Raw genomic sequence first — 16874 nt, forward strand, 5'->3', positions numbered from 1 at the left:
TGCACCCCTAACCCTTTAGAAAAAAAAAAACCCAAGGTCTTCAAACCTGACAGCTTGAAGACTTGTGGACTTCAACTCCCAGAATTCCTCCTCCAGTCTTGTTGCGGTGACGTCATCTGCGTGGATCTGCTCCATCTTCGGTTTTTTTCACAGGGGGCAGGGCTGCCGCTGAAGATGCCGACGAGCCCTTGCCGCCACCAGAATAACAGCTGCCACCACCTCCTCCTCCTCCTCCAACAGCACCACCACACTTGGAGTGAAGCCGCCAAAGCTCCCGCTGGTGCCCCCGCCCGTGGCAGCGGCGGCGGCGCATCTCCCTCCACTCAGAGCACCTGAGCTGGGCACCGCGTTACCCCTTCTGCCTTCTCCTCTGCCGCCGTGCTTTTGAGAAGCCATGAGGCCTTTTTCCCCTGCTCCCGCCCCCTCCGCTGCCTTCCTACTGGCTCCTCAAAAGCACAGCAGAGGAGGAGGGGGCAGGGGTAACGCAGGGCTCAGCTCAGGTGCTCTGAACAGAGGGGGAGGCGCCGCTGCCATGGGCGGGGGTGCCGGCGGGAGCTTTGGTAGCTTCACCTCTGCCGCAGCGTCGGGCAGCAAATGTGGTGGTGCTGTTAGAGGAGGAGGAGGTGGCAGCAGATATTCCGGTAGCGGCAGGGGCTTCGGGAGTTTATTTTATCCACAGCGCCAGGTGCAAGCACCTAGGATTGGCCGCCCACAAAGGACCTCCCCAGGCTTGCTTTGCTGAACTAGCATCAGTCACCCCACGCTCACCAAAACAAGTCCGGGGAGGTCCTTTGCGAGCGGCCAGTTCTAGCCGTCTGCAAAGGACCTCCCCAGCCTCCGGCGCCTGTGACAGTAGAAATCACTGCGTGGCAGTTGGAAACTGCCGTGCGGTGTTTTCTTGCCACGTGTGCGGCCGTGCAGCCGCGCACCTTATAGGGAACAGTGGATGCCACCAGGCAACCAGACAGTTCCTTGAATGGACCATGTGACTGCTTGTTTTGGAGTTGAGGAAAAACTTTTACTTTTAATTAGATGAAAACCATGGGGAACCTTCAGAGTTGGTTTTCACCAGATATGTGCCAATATGACACATCGAATAAAACTATTCTTTGAGGAATCTGCCTGCCTTGGAGTTTTGTTTGCTGTGGGTATGTTATTTGGAACCCTGGCAAATGCATGCTTTGGGCTCTTCTGTAACCCGTGTTTATGGGGTGCTACCTATTGGCTGATTAATTTGTTGATGGGTGGCAATTGGCTGTCTTTTCCTATCATTATCCTTCATTTGTGAACGTGGCTTATGATCAGAGGTGGGTTGCTTCCTGTTCGGCCCGGTTCGGCCAAACTGATAGTAGAATTCAGGCCTGAATCTCAATACATCATCATACGCATACTCCCTGCAGCCAGGATTGCCTTCGCACAAAACTGGGAAAAAAATCAATACACCCTCAGATGAAACTACAATCAGGAAAATACTCGAATGCGCAGAAATGGACAAAATGACAATAGAACTAAAAGAAAGAGAAGAATCGGGCTTCTGTAAAGTATGGAATAAAATGTACAAATGGCTAGAAAACAGAAGCCAAGACAGAAAATAGAGAATACAAATATATGGAGATATAAGTAATAAATACTATTATTAGTGTTAATACTAGGTTTGTTAAATTATAGGACAAGGTCATAGTGAGAGGAAGGCAATGCAGAAGGGAGAATTATAAAAGCTAAGAAGGAAAGCCGACAGAGAAAGCTGTAAAATTACTGTATATTGTTATGTATGTTCTGTGTTTTGTTTTGTCTTATTGTGTTTTTTTCTTTGCTGTGTCTTCCTTATTGTTTTTAAAGATCAAAACATTTAATAAAAAAATATTTATTTAAAAAAAAAGAAAAAAAAAGAATTCAGGCCTGGTTCGCAGAACTGGCAGTGACCCAGGCCTGCCACGCCCCGGAACCGGTTCCCTCACCACTGCTGAGCCACCACCATTTTGGTTTTTACTGACTGCGCGTGCACAGTTCACTGTAAATTGCTCTGCGCATGCGCGAAGAACAATTGACATTGAAAAGTGCACATGTGCGCAGTGCGCGTCTAATGCGCGGGCAGGTTGCGAATCAGTAGTAAAACTGGTAGCAACCCACCCCTCCTGCTTATGACCATTTTCCACACTTACGACTGTTGCAGCATCCGCATGGTCACATGATCAAAAATTCAGATGCTCGGCCACGGACTGATATTTATGACGGCTGCCGTTTCCTGGGATCATGCGATTCTCTTTTGTCCCCTTCTGAAAAGCACATTCAATGGGAAACCAGATTCACTTAACAACTGTGTTACTAACTTAACAGCTGCAGTGATTCACGTAACAAATGCGGCAAGAAAGATTGTAAAATGGGGGCAAAACTGACTTAATGAATGTCTCATTTAGCAACAGACACTTTGGGCTCAAATGTGATCATAAGTACCTGGGATTTTCAGCAGAGATATGGTAGCTCTGTTCTTAGCATGTTGAAAGGCAGGATATTCACAGACATTTGCTGGTTATTTTATACCATGTTTTTTTGGAGTATAACACACACTTTAATTTTAATGTTATTAAGACTATTACTATGTATTGTACTATGCGATTTTGACACCTTCTCCATGAAATGTTTTAATTGTATAATATGTGTTTTTTATTTATTGTACGCCGCCCCGAGTCCCTTCGTGGAGAGGGAGTGGCTAACAAATATAATAAATTCAAATAAAATTCAAATACTCCCCCCCCCCAAAAAAGCGGCTGAAAATTTGGGTGTGTCTTATACTCCAAATGTAGATGAATACCTGGTAGGCAGAATTTTTTTTCTATTTTCCTCCCCCAAAACTAAGGTGTGTCTTACACTCCAGTGCATCTTATACTCTGAAAAATATGGTAATTTCAAGACTACCACAATCCACCTGTAAGAAGTCATTGAAATTCTCTGAAAGAATTTTTGGAAGTAAGTTCCCTTTTATCAAAGTGAATAGAGAAGAAAACAATTCCTCTATATGATCTCCTCTTGTCTTGACATTTAAGTGACAGGGGTAGGCTAAGATTGCCAACAATTAACCTGGTGGTGGCATCCAGATCCTGTTGCAACCGGTACGGTGCAACGGGGTCCGGCATTCACCACATGAATGTGCACAGCACATACGCACAATTGCGCCATGTGTGCCGACGTCCTTACCTCCTGCAATGCTCTGCGACACCTCCGTGATGCTCCAGTTGCTCGGCGGAGTGTTGTGTAGGCAGCATATGCTCCTTGCATGTGCGCGGAAGGTAAGGATGGTGGGCGGGTGGGCCCTCCAGAGCACTATACCAGAATGGTACCCGGTGGTCCTGGCAGGCACCGGTATGCCTGTATTGGGACGTACCGTCTGCAACCCACCACTGGTTTGAACTCAACAAGAACTTTCATTGTCGTAGTTAGAAAACCAGGATTAGAAATTTTCACCCTGATTTATATCATCTGAAACATGTATGGCAGGGGTGTCAAACACAATGTGATATGGTTGAATCTGGCCCACAGGGCTGTTCTGGAAAATGTAAGAGGCCGGCCCACATCTACCCAATGCGAAGAGGAAACATTGGGCCAGCATGGCTTTGGCCTGGTCTACTCAATGTGAAGAGGAAACATGCCAGCAGTTTGGGGAGTGGCATCAAGATGGCCACACCCACCCAGTCAGCCACACCCACCCAGTCCCCTAAGGTCAACCAGAGCTCTGATGTGGCCCTCAATGAAATTGAGTTTGACACTCCTGGTCTACAGGGAGCTTCTGCCTTCAAAACTAGCAAACCAGATCCGAACTGTTTGGCTGGGAGCCACACATAAGCAGCATGGAATTATTCAGAGGGCAGTCAAAGTAAAATGTAATAAATAAATGGATGAATGAAATAATTTTCCAAGTGATCTCCAAGGATGGAGAAAATAGAAAAAAAAAAACCTAAAACAGAGCCAGAGCTTTTTAATACAAGCCTAAGAAAGATGTAACCATTTCATCTTGGAAAGGACAAATGGAGGGTGATGATGGTATTGATTTTGTGATATGTCCATCCCAAGCAGACTCATTGTTTCAAGGGTAACATCCATGAAGCCCATCAGCCCTGAGGGCAGAGATGTCCTATATTTGGGAGAGACCGTCTTCTTTTGCGTTGCTAAAAGCCAGAGGAATCAGGGAGATTGGGGGGAGCCCTTTTGGCATCAACTTCAACCCCAGCAGCAGTTCAGCCCACAGCCATCACTGGTGTAAGAACCTGACTGTCCTTTCTTGGCGTGGTCCACCCCGGTTACAGTAGACCTGGCTGTTGTTGCAAGCAGAAGAATTCGGATTGGCTTTTTGGGCATCTTCAAGGTTGCACAATTGAACAGCCTCACTTCATTGGTGACAGGGATTTCTTCCGGGCATTGGGTCCAGCTTGTGTCCTCTGGTACCCAGCTGTAGCTTGTGTTATAGGAGTCATTCTCATCTTTGCCCGCTAACAGGTAAATCTTACCTTGGAATTCCAATGCGCAAGCGAATGCCAAGGCGATGGGCAATTCCGGTATGGTGATGTCCCAATTGACTCTCCCATTCTCACAGAGGTAAAAGCTACCTTTGGTACAGGAAGGAACCTCTTCGCTGCCCATCGCAGTGTGGACTAGGACATTGCCCCTCTCCTCTGAGTATCCACCCAAAACATATATCCCGTTTCCAACGGAGACAGCTGCTGCGCCGTAACAGGCAAACTCCATGGGCACTTCAGTCCACCAATTGGCGTTTGTGTCATAGATAAGAAGGCCCCGGTAGCTCCAGGAAGCTTTCCCTCCTATTAGGTAGAGCTTATTCTTGAGCACTGCTGAAGCAGGGTACATCAATGCAAGGGGAAGGTTAGCAATGGAATTCCAGTTATTCTGCTCCACACAGAAGGCCTCAGCGGAAGTAAGAGGACCCAGGTCATTGCAGCCTCCAAGAGCATAGAGTTTCTTGTTGCAGGCTAGGAAGGGATGCACAGCCCGGCTTGTGCTCATAGATGGAAGCTGCATCCATTGACTAGTCAAGGAGCTGTATTCATAAAGAGCGTCAACAAATGTACAATTGTTCTTCTGACCACCGGACAGGTAAAGTTTGCATCCCATGGAAGCACATCCGGAGTAGCTGAGATATTTTACTGGCGGTAACTTCTCCCACTTCTCGGCATGAGGATCAAAACAATGCAAATAGGATTCTGGGTGGTCTCCATCCTGGATCCTGCTTTCGTTGACCTCTACACACACAAAATAGTTGTCAAACATGCCTTTTCTGAGCCCCCCACTCTCTAGCAATCTCCCTATCCCGTCTAGTTCCTTCCACCGGAGGCGCACATGGCGATAATATTCTGCAATATCTGCCTGGACATCAACGAGCTCATCATGAGTGAGCAGTGGAAAGCGGACATGTCCAAGAAGCTTCTGAAACTGTGGGAGGCGTACGGAAGTGGCTGCTTCCACCCAACTGCGCACAGCCTGATAGATGACCAGTTCAGAGGTGATTTCCAAGTGGTCTGAGCAGATGAGGTTGATCAGAGCACCAGAATCCAAATTCAGGAAAGCTTCTTGCTTTGTGAGGGCTCCAAAGTGTTGTTCAATGTAGCTTAGAGCTGCTTGGAGCAAGGGTGGATGGTTGAACTCATAAGCCAAGCCATACAGCTTGAGGCAATTACCCATGGAAATGTTCAGCTCAAGAAACCTGAGAGAAAAGCGAAGATAAAGGTAGAGTCAAACATTTTTACTAATAAGAATAAGAATAGAATAGAATAGAATAGAATAGAATAGAATAGAATAGAATGGAATGGAGTGGAACCAGAACCAGAACCAGAACCAGAACCAGAACCAGGACAGGACAGGACAGACAGGGCAGAACAGAATAGAATAGAATTAGAGTAGAATGGAATGGAATAGAAATAGAATAGAATAGAATTAGAGTAGAATGGAATGGAATATAATAAGAATAGAATAAGAATAGAATTAGAGTAGAATGGAATGGAATAGAAATAGAATAGAATTAGAGTAGAATGGAATGGAATATAATAAGAATATAATAAGAATAGAATTAGAGTAGAATGGAATGGAATATAATAAGAATATAATAAGAATAGAATTAGAGTAGAATGGAATGGAATATAATAAGAATATAATAAGAATAGAATTAGAGTAGAATGGAATGGAATAGAAATAGAATAGAATTAGAGTAGAATGGAATGGAATATAATAAGAATATAATAAGAATAGAATTAGAGTAGAATGGAATGGAATAGAAATAGAATAGAATTAGAGTAGAATGGAATGGAATATAATAAGAATATAATAAGAATAGAATTAGAGTGGAATGGAATGGAATAGAAATAGAATAGAATTAGAGTAGAATGGAATGGAATATAATAAGAATATAATAAGAATAGAATTAGAGTAGAATGGAATGGAATATAATAAGAATATAATAAGAATAGAATTAGAGTAGAATGGAATGGAATATAATAAGAATAGAATAAGAATAGAATTAGAGTAGAATGGAATGGAAAATAATAAGAATAGAATAAGAATAGAATTAGAGTAGAATGGAATGGAATAGAAATAGAATAGAATTAGAGTAGAATGGAATGGAATATAATAAGAATATAATAATAATAAAATTAGAGTAGAATGGAATGGAATAGAAATAGAATAGAATTAGAGTAGAATGGAATGGAATATAATAAGAATATAATAAGAATAGAATTAGAGTGGAATGGAATGGAATAGAAATAGAATAGAATTAGAGTAGAATGGAATGGAATATAATAAGAATATAATAAGAATAGAATTAGAGTAGAATGGAATGGAGTGGAAATAGAATAGAATAAGAATAGAATGGAATGGAATAGAAATAGAATAGAATAAGAATAGAATTAGAGTAGAATGGAATGGAATAGAAATAGAATAGAATTAGAGTAGAATAGAATAGAATAGAATAGGAGTAGAATGGAATGGAATGGAATAGGAACAGAACAGAATAGAATAGAATTATTTATTGGCCAAGTGTGATTGGACACCCAAGGGATTTGTCTTTGGTGCATGTGCTCTCAGTGTACATAAAGAAAAAATGAGATATATTCATCAAGAATCAAATGATTATAAGATAATGCCTCCATCTGTTTTATCTTTAGGTGAAAACTCACCCTAAATGCTTTCTATTTTGGGATGGCAGATAGTAGCCGGAGTGTACAAATCACCCAACATCTGATTCAAATTTCCGATCCAACGAGTCTGCACAAATTGTGGTTGTTAATGGAATTCAACTCAACAGTTTGTATTATGAACTGATACAAACTTGCAGTAATTGTACAGAAATGCTTGAGTCAAATAAATTTTATCAGAATTGTCAGATCAGTTCAGAGGCCCCAAACTTCATTGCATACCCTGAAAAGGTTCTGTGATTCAGGATGGTGATTTGATTTGAAGAGGTGATTAAATCCAGTCATGGGTTCTTGGTTGTTAGAAATAAATAGGGTCATCTCTGAGCTTGGCTGTTTTCTTGCAGATGCTTTACTATCCAATTCAGTAAACAACAGCCTGATCAAGGACATTCCCACCAACGCTGACAGGGCAAATAAAGAGGAAACCTCACTTCCTTCTAGTACTGATGATGTTACCTAGTTGGGTAATGAAATATCTCCAAGAAAACAACCAAGTTCAGAGAACACCAAGGACCTGACAGTACAACCCTGAGCTACCAGTATTCTCTTCTTTTAATTAATCATTGTTGGTTTGGGTTGAAGTTACAATGCAGCTTTGAAATCCCCTTTTTCATCCTTAGATGTCTTTTATACCAATCTTCTCTCCCATGGAATTCATCACACCACCTTCTAGCCTGATATGGTTTGTTGTCTTTGCAAGGCTTCCTGGGCTGAGACCAGTGGTGGGATTCAATTTTTTTACTACTGGTTCTGTGGGCATGGCTTGGTGGACATGGCAGGGGAAGAATATTGCAAAATCCCCATTCCCTCCCCACTCCTGGGGAAAGGATACTGTGAAATCTCCATTTCCACCCCACTTCAGGGCAAGGATACTGTAAAATCTCCATTTCCACCCCACTTCAGGGCAAGGATACTGCAAAATCCCCATTCCCTCCCCACTCCACTAACCTGCTTTCCAGCTCTGTTCTCCTGTGCAGGGCAACAGAAGAAGAGTCAGCCGATCAGCTGGGATTCCGCTGGGACTCAGGAGGTAGCAAATAGACAGGGGCGGGGCCAGCCAGAGGTGGTATTTGCCGGTTCTGTAAACTACTCAAAATTTCTGCTACCGTTTCGCCAGAACCGGTCAGAAGTGGCTGAATACCACCTCTGGATGAGACCTTGCTGGTAGTTTTGGAGTGAGAGAGCAAATGTTGCTGAAGGGTAGAAGATACACGATAAGTCATATGTTGCATTTTTCTCTCCAGACATTTGAGAAAGCAGAGAGGGTTGCTGAGCATCTTCCTCAACATCACAATCTGTAAATTTGTAAATTTACCAGAACATCTCTTTTGAAAAGAAAGCAACTTTGATTAAGCAATGGCACTTCCCTTGGCACAGAAGAGGCTCATGTACGAAACAGCCCCAAGGAGCTGTGCGCTTTTGGGCTACCTATAATGATGTGTTTCCAAGACTATTGCAAAGTTCAGCCCGTGAGTTCTCCAGAGCTGCATGAAGTCCCAGAAAGGTTATGCTTTGACATTCCCCCCCCCTCCCGAACTCTCTGCAAAGTTGCCATCCAATTATATGTTTTAATGAGGCAGAAAGAGAAAATTATGAAAGGCACGGGGGATACTCCTATTAATGCCATTTAATGGTTTTAATTTAAATAAAAAAGTAAATTGCATTGTGTTTAATCTACATTTAGATGTAAATGTTAAGTATAAATCAAGTTTAGTTTTCATCCCAGTTCTCTCATGTCAGTATCCTGGTGCTGTGCCCTTTTGGGCACAGGGTATGCCTTGAAGAAAAAGTGGTTGCTTTCAGACAACACATTAATTTTCACGCTTCAGGTTAGTCTAGCCCACGGCGCTCCATACAACTTGCTATGCATGAATAAGCCAACTTTATGATGCCTCTATATCATGGTCTGGTTCATATAGTAATAGCAATAGCACTTATATACCACTTCACAGTGTTTTACAACTTTCTTTAAGCGGTTTACGAAGTCAGCCTCTTTCTGTTGTGGCCCCCCAGTGGCCAGCAGAGCTGGTGGCAGACAGTGAGGAGGTTGGGGAAAAATATGGGCCAGTCCTGGAGTCTGGGGAAGGCTCTAATGAGGGCTCTGCATCAGAGGCAGAGATGGAGCCAGGGCCGTTGGACAGTTATCAGCTGCCTTCGGAGTCAGAGATCAGTGGGGCAGAAGAACAGCTGGAGCCTGTTCTTATGCGCAGAGCTGCCAAGAGAAAGGAGCAGTTAAGGAACAAGGGCTGACTCGGGAGTAAAGGCACAGGTGGACGGTGAATGGCCCCTCCCATAGGGAATAAAGAGGAGTGAAAGGGGAGTGGAGTTTGCAGGAGACAATTAGTTCGCTTAATTAGTGTGAAGATTTGTTCATGACTCTCAGAGACCCCTTGCCAAGTATATTTTTGCATTTGGAAGATATCGGCCTGGCAGCTCTCCAAGCCTGATAAGGTCTGTGATTGTAAATTCGTCCTTGAAAGACTGTTTGTCGGGACTTTGCTGGATGTGAATGAGAGGAATTCACATGAGCTTAATAAAAAGGGGTTTTGTTGGGGAGAGGAGTCTGCTTCATGATTTTGTGAAGCCTAGGTCAGAACACTTACCCCAACAATCTGGGTTCTCATTTTACTGACCTCAGAAGGATGGAAGACTGAGCTAACCTTAAGCCGATCAAGATCAAACTACTGGAGTAAGCAGCGAGTTAGCCTGCAGTACTGCATTCTAACCATTGCACCACCACGGCTCATATGACGTACTAAGACAATGATTGTTTTCCCACAACATACTGAAGTACAAAAGACCCCCCTTTTAGCTTAGTCTTCCATATTGTGCAAACATAACTCCTAAAATGTTTTGCAGTCCAGATTTTAGGGAGGCAAGGCGCATTCATCCTGAAAGTTCCAAAGATGCTTTTTCAGGAGGCAACTGGACTTTCTGTTTTTTTTCCCAAGACGTTTCACTTCTCCTCCAAGGAGCTTCTTCAGCTCTGACAGGATAGCGGGGAATGGAAGGGTTTATATTCCTTGCAGACAGCTATATTCAATATTCCTTGAGAATCTCTACAGTCATTCAGATCTGACTTTGATATAGTTATACTTATAGTAGCTGAACCTTTGGAAGTTCAATTTTCGTTATACAAGATAGTCCTTGACTTATGACCACAAGGGTGTTCATCATTTCTGTTGCTAAGCAAGACAATTGTTAAGTGAGTTTTGTCCCACTTTGCAACCTTTCTTGCCACAGTTATTAAGTAGATCTCTGCAGTTGTTAAGTTTAGTAACACGGTTATTAAGTATATCGGGCTTCCCGGTTGGTTTTGCTAGTGAGAAGTTTGCACATGACCCAGGAACACCGCAACTATCATAAATATGAGCCAGTTGCCACACGTACAAATTTTGATCATGTGACCATGGGGGTGCTGTGACAGTCATAAGAGTGAAAAACGGCAATGTCACTTTTCTTCAGTGTCGTAACTTCAGTCACTAAACAAACGGTTGTTCGTCGAGCAGAGCTAGGTTGCTCCCGGTTTGGCCTGGATCAGGCGAGTTGATAGTCCCGGAGGTGGGAGGCTCTGCCCACCTGCCCAGACGCTTCTGCACATGCACAAGCGAACCAGTATTAAAAAAAATGGAAACCCACCACTGAAGTCGAGGATGAGCTGCATTGTGTATCTGACAGTATGGAGGACCTGCTAATCTAGAGTGGGTTCCGAGATGCTAGACTGAGAAGCTGGACAGTTTTGTAAAGAAGCTGCAAGGTCCTTTGGGATTGGTGAAGAGCAGAAGATATAGTGCGATGGGCAGGAAATACTTCAGTTGCCAGAATTAACCCCATTCCTTTCTCCTAGGGACATCTTGCGAAAGAGACCACGAGAATTGTGTTTGGAAAAAGAATGACTTCCAAATTTAGGTGGATCCTGACCAAAGAACTGAGGAAAAATTTCCTAACAGTGAGTACAATTAACCAATGGAACGGCTTGCTTTCAGATGCTGTGAGTGTCCTCATCACTGGAGGCTTTTAAGAAGAGACTGGACTGCCGTTTGTCTGAAATGGTATAGGGCAGTGATGGCTAATCTTTTTGCCATTGTGTGCCAAAAGCGTGGGGAGCGTGGGGGGGGTCATGCGTGCGCTTGCTCCCACCCATAATTTTATGTGCCCTCCCCTGCGCAAGTGTGTGCCCCCCTGCACTCCCCCCGCTTTTGGCATGCGATGGGACAGTGGATCTATTTTTCGCCCTCCCCGGGCTCCAGACCCTTTCTAGGAGCCTGGGGAGGGCGAAAACGGCCTTCCCCACCCCCCCTGGAGGCCCTCTGGAGACCAGAAACAGCCCATTTGCTGACTTCTGGTCAGACCGGAAGGCCCGTTTTTCGCTCTCCCCAGGCTCCAGAGCCTTTTTAGGAGACTGGGGATGGTGAAAACAGCCTCCCCCCCTGGAGGCCAAAAACAGCATGTTTCCTGACATCTGGTTGGCCCAGAAACCTGAAAATCAGCTGGCCGGTGCAGGCATTTCCGCCGGAGCTCAGCTCACGGCCCCCCCAATATGGCTCCATAGGTTCGCGATCACAGGTATAGGGTCCCCTGCTTGAGCCGGGGAATGGACTAGAAGACCTCCAAGGTCCCTTCCAACTCTATTATTCTGTTATAACTCTTCCCCTCGGGACGTCGCTATAGGGCATTGAATGCGAAACAACTAGACACAAAGACATGTTTTTCCCTCAGGCCATCATTATGCTGAACACCTAACTCTCACAGTGCCGTCTAATGTTTATGTGCTTTTATCCATGAACGATGACTGTAGCATTATTATTTATCCTTATTATCTTCTTGGAAGTTGGTCCCTTCCCACTGTGTTATTCTGTGAACATTACCTTCCAACTGTTTCTTTCAATGGGAGGATCTGAAGCTTGCTAGCTGCTGTGAAAAGATCGTGAGCAGTCTCGGCTGAGAGGGACAACTCCTCTGTGTAGAGATAATCCAGCAAGCTGTGGAGCGTGGAGGCCGTCATGTCCTCAAGTAAGATCTCCCCATTTTGAGACTCGCCACTGCCACTGGTGAAAAGATCTCGAAAATAAGGGCTAACAGATGCTAGCAGCATCCTACAGAGAGAGAGAGGAGAGAGAAAAAAGCTGATGAGCATAGGATGGCTTTGGACATTGACATTAATTTGTGGGTAGGGAACGCCAAGAATTGAAGTTCATACATTTTCAAGTTGCCAAGGTTAAGAAACACTGTTCAGAAATAATTGCATAATAATAAGATATCTGCAGACCCCTCACATCCTGGACATAGTTCCAGTATTTGAAGGGTTGCCACAAAGAAGAGGGGAGGGGTGTCAACCTATTTATCCAAAGCACCAGAAGGCAACAGGCAACAATGGATGGAAACTAAGAAAGGAGAGAAGCAACCTAGAACTAAGGATAAATTTCCTAACAGTGGAGACATTTAATCAGGGGAACAATTTGCCTTCAGAAGTTGAGGGCGCTCCATTAATGGAAGATTTTAAGAAGAGACTGGAGAGCCACTTGTCTGGAATGGTATAGGGTCCCCTGCATGAACAGGGGGTTGGATTAGAAGACCTCCAAGGTCCCTTCCAACTCTGTTATTCTGTTGTAACTCTTCTCCTCTAGATGCTGCCACAGGGCATTGATTACAAAACAACTGGACAAAAGGACATTTCCCTCCCCCTCATGCCATCACTATGCTGAACACCTGATTGTCACAGTTCTGTCTAATGTTTATGTGCATTTATCCATGAAGTATGGCTGTAGTATTCTTTATCCTTCTTATCTTTACTTCTCCCCTCTGTTTGGTATGATGACAATGATGATGATATTGCCTTGCATGAACACTGAAAGCTTCTGCACCAGACACAAATGCCTTGTGTGTCTAATCCAGTGGTGGGTTGCAGGCGGTACGCACCAGAGCCTGCCCGGAGCACCAGGTACCATTCTGGTACGGTGCTCCAGAGGGCCCACCAGCCCACCCGAGCTCCTTACCTGTCTTTTAAAGCCTTTGGCGCTTCCGAGCACGTGCATGGCGCATACAGCACCTGCGTGATGCTCTGCCGTGCAGCTAGAGCATCACGGAGGCTTGCAGAAGTGTCACTGGAAGCTACAATGCATGTGCCCACCACTGGTCTAATCACTCTAGGCCAGGGGTGTCCAAACTTGGGAACTTTAAGACTTGTGGACTTCAACTCCCAGAATTCCCCAGCCAGCCATTCTGGGAGTTGAAGTCCACAAGTCTTAAAGTTCCCAAGTTTGGACACCCCTGCTCTAGGCCAAATAAAGCATTCATTCATTCGTTCGTTCATTCATTCATTCATTCATTCATTCATTCATTCATTCATTCATTCATTCATTCATTCATTCATTGTTAACCACAATAGATTAATAATTTTACACAGTGAAAAAGCAGTTTGGAATAGCCAATCCCCCCCCCCCCCAATGTGTTGTAGTTCAACAATACCTGTATAGGTAGAGGGATCTGTAGGGCTGTCCGGATGACTTACCTGTGGCAAGGAAAGCTCCTTCCTTCAACCCCCAAAGTGACATCACAAAGTTGTTGGGATTGGTATAGCTGTTTCAAACCTAGCAAAATAAATAAGTACACAAAGCACATGTGCATGGAAGTACACCTACATGCAAAAGTAGAAAGCCCCAAACTTCACAGTCTGGTTTCTTATAGATTGATCCAGATGCGGATGCAACTTATGTTCTGACCTTGTGTCATTGACGTGACTCTAAGGGTGGCCAACCAGAGAGTAAAAACTGTAGTGCAATGTGGAGGGCGGGGGGGGGGAGCTTAATTGCAACAGAAACAAAACCAGATACAGGTAGTCCTCAGCATACGACTATAACTGAGCCCACAATTTCTGTTGCTAAGTTGTTGCATGAGTTTTCCCCCATTGTATGACCTTTCTTGCCACAGTTGCTAAGTGAATCACTGCAGTTGTTAAGTTAGCAACACAGTTGGTAAGTGAATCTGCCTTCCCCATTGACTTTGCTTGTCGGAAGGAGCAAAAGGGGAGAACATAATCCTGGGACACGGCAACCGTCATAAATATGAGTCAGTTGCCAAGCGGCTGAATTTTTTAAAAAAGTGTTTATTTTATTTTAAAACAAACAAAACCATACATAAAAAATATCATCAGTTACACATCTATTTAGCATGACCAAATGTTTGGTCACAAACATTTGTGCATCACCGCTTTCAATTGCGTATAAAATCAGTAATTATCAACCCAATATATGTTAGTACATTGATTATCATTGTAAATCATATATTCAGTTTACTCTTATAATTTCTTTCTTTTAAACATGTATTCTAAAGATTAAATTCATATGTATGCTAACTATCTGTTACATCATTGTAAATCTATTAAATAATAACATATCTTTATGGTATCATCTATCTTATTTTGATATTTCTTGCAGTATATAAAAAAAAATTCACCAACATATGTTTGTATAGCATTACTTTCAATTATATGTAAAATCATGAAATATCTATCAAATGTATATAAATACATCTTTATCATTGTATTTCATATATTCAACTACATTTATTTCTTCATTTTAAGCAAGATATTCTAAATATTAAATTTATATTTATTTATATATGCTGGTTTTGTTGTATTCGGGTCTTTTCCCGTGTAAATCTTACACGGGAAAAGACCCGAATACAACAAAACCAGCATACCTACACCTGTGAAAATCTATACATACATACATATATATATATATATATATATATATGTATGTATGTATGTATGTATGTATGTATGTATGTATGTATGCATGCATGCATGCATGCATGCATGCATGCATGCATGCATACATACATACATACATACATACATACATACATACATACATACATATATATATATATATATATATATATATATATATATATATATATACATATATATACCAATATTCCATTACATTGTTATAAACCTATAAAATCTATATAAAAGTCATATGTCTTTATAATATCTCCTATCGCATTCTATTACGGTTGAATTTTGATCACATGACCACCACAGGGAAGTTGCAATGGTCGTGAAAAATTCAGTGCTGTTTTAATTTTGAACAATAAACTGTTGTAAATCATGGATTACCTCTATATAGCTTTCATAAACAGAGGCCAAAATCAATTTACGCACCAAAAAACTTGCTAATGAAATTACATAACTTGCCCAGAGTTGCTTTGGATAGTGAGATGGGTGGCATATAAATTCAATCCATCAATCAATCAATCCTAGGCTGACCTAGGGTATGTGTTCTTTCCTATGTATACCCAACATAGATACTCTTGGGATACAGAGCCAAACAACTTGCCTCAGAAGTTATGGATGCTCCATCTAAGAAGATGTTGGATAACCCATTTGTCTGAAGTGGTGTAGGGTTTCTTGCCTAAGAAGGGGGTTGGACTAGAAGACCTCCAAGGTCCCTTCCAACTCTGTTATTCTATTCTAATTGTAGATTGGACCTTAGTGGTCCCTTGGGCCAATCTTCTTGCTCAAGATTAAATCATCAAAAGCGGGGAACACCGTAATTACCAGGATCACTTCTACTGAATTTTTCTAGAGCTTCATGTTTCAATAAAAGGCAATTATTGTTGAGAGGTTCTTACATTTCTCTCTGTTTTATTAAAGTTCTTCCTCATCATCCCAAGTCATTCGCTCAAGATGGTCTCTTGCATGTCTTTCTAACATTGGAAAATAATAATTGTGCCTTCTTTGAATTTTCACTCGCCCATATTCAATCTTCCTAGTTTTTTTTTTTTAACCATTCCACATGGGACTTGAAGCTATTCAAGGGCTTCAAATTAGAGGACTTCAGTTATACAGGATTAAAGAGCTTTAGATATGCAGGACCAACATCCATAACAGGGGTTGGCAACCTTAAACACTCAAAGAGCCACAAAGGTCCTAACCGGAAGCCCCCTGTACAATTCTGGAGCTGACTGAAAATCCGGTTCCCCCACCATAGAGTCTACTCCTAGCATGGCATCCTTTTTCCTCTACCTGTCCTAACCAAAAGCCCTATCACTTGTGGAGCTAACCGGTGACAGGGAGCCACAGCAGAGGGCTGAAAGAGCCACAGGCGGCTCCAGAGCCACTGGTTTCTGATCCCTGATCCATAATCTTTGGTCAGCATGCTGCCAGAGAAGGGTGTCCTAGATGATCTTCAAACTTACCTTGACATAAATAGGTTTCATGAGACTGAAGTGGTTTTTCTGTCCCATCTTCTTCATCGCTGTCTCTCAGGGAATCCATTTTCTCAGCCTCCCAAGAAGGCTCAGGAACCAGCCAAAGAATTCATCATGTTCCTTATCTGGGGATTGATCAGAATGTGGACTTAAACAATCCTTTACTTCAAGCCGGAAATAAATCCTGGCACGAACTAGGCAACTATTTCTCCCATTTTTTTGTCCTAGTCCGTCTTCTGAAATGTCAGCTTTGGCAAACAATTTTGCTCAAAATGGAAAATCCAGACTCACATCTTACGAGGGAAGGCCTGAAATCCATGGTCAATCTGAAGTTTTCCAGGCATTCAGTCAATGTTTGGAATTTCTACTTTTAGAATGAAAGAATGATTCTGGTGGAGAAAATGCCAACAAGAAACTTATAGATTTGAATATTTATGATTTATGGAATTCAGAATT

General features: G+C 42.8%; 1 protein-coding gene across 1 annotated transcript; it reads right to left on the reverse strand.

The window, feature by feature from the left end:
• Positions 1 to 4215: 4215 nt before the first annotated feature.
• On the reverse strand, positions 4216 to 16485 carry LOC309391937 (kelch-like protein 35; the record flags this gene model as incomplete). Its single annotated transcript, XM_081952802.1, has 4 exons — positions 4216 to 5713; positions 12068 to 12295; positions 13711 to 13789; positions 16407 to 16485. The coding sequence occupies 4 exons, from the start codon at positions 16483 to 16485 to the stop codon at positions 4216 to 4218; spliced, it is 1884 nt and encodes a 627-aa protein (XP_081808928.1).
• Between the last annotated feature and the right edge of the window lie 389 nt (positions 16486 to 16874).

Source organism: Natrix helvetica (assembly GCF_964273705.1).
Source record: "Natrix helvetica genome assembly, chromosome: 4".
NCBI lineage: Eukaryota > Metazoa > Chordata > Lepidosauria > Squamata > Natricidae > Natrix > Natrix helvetica.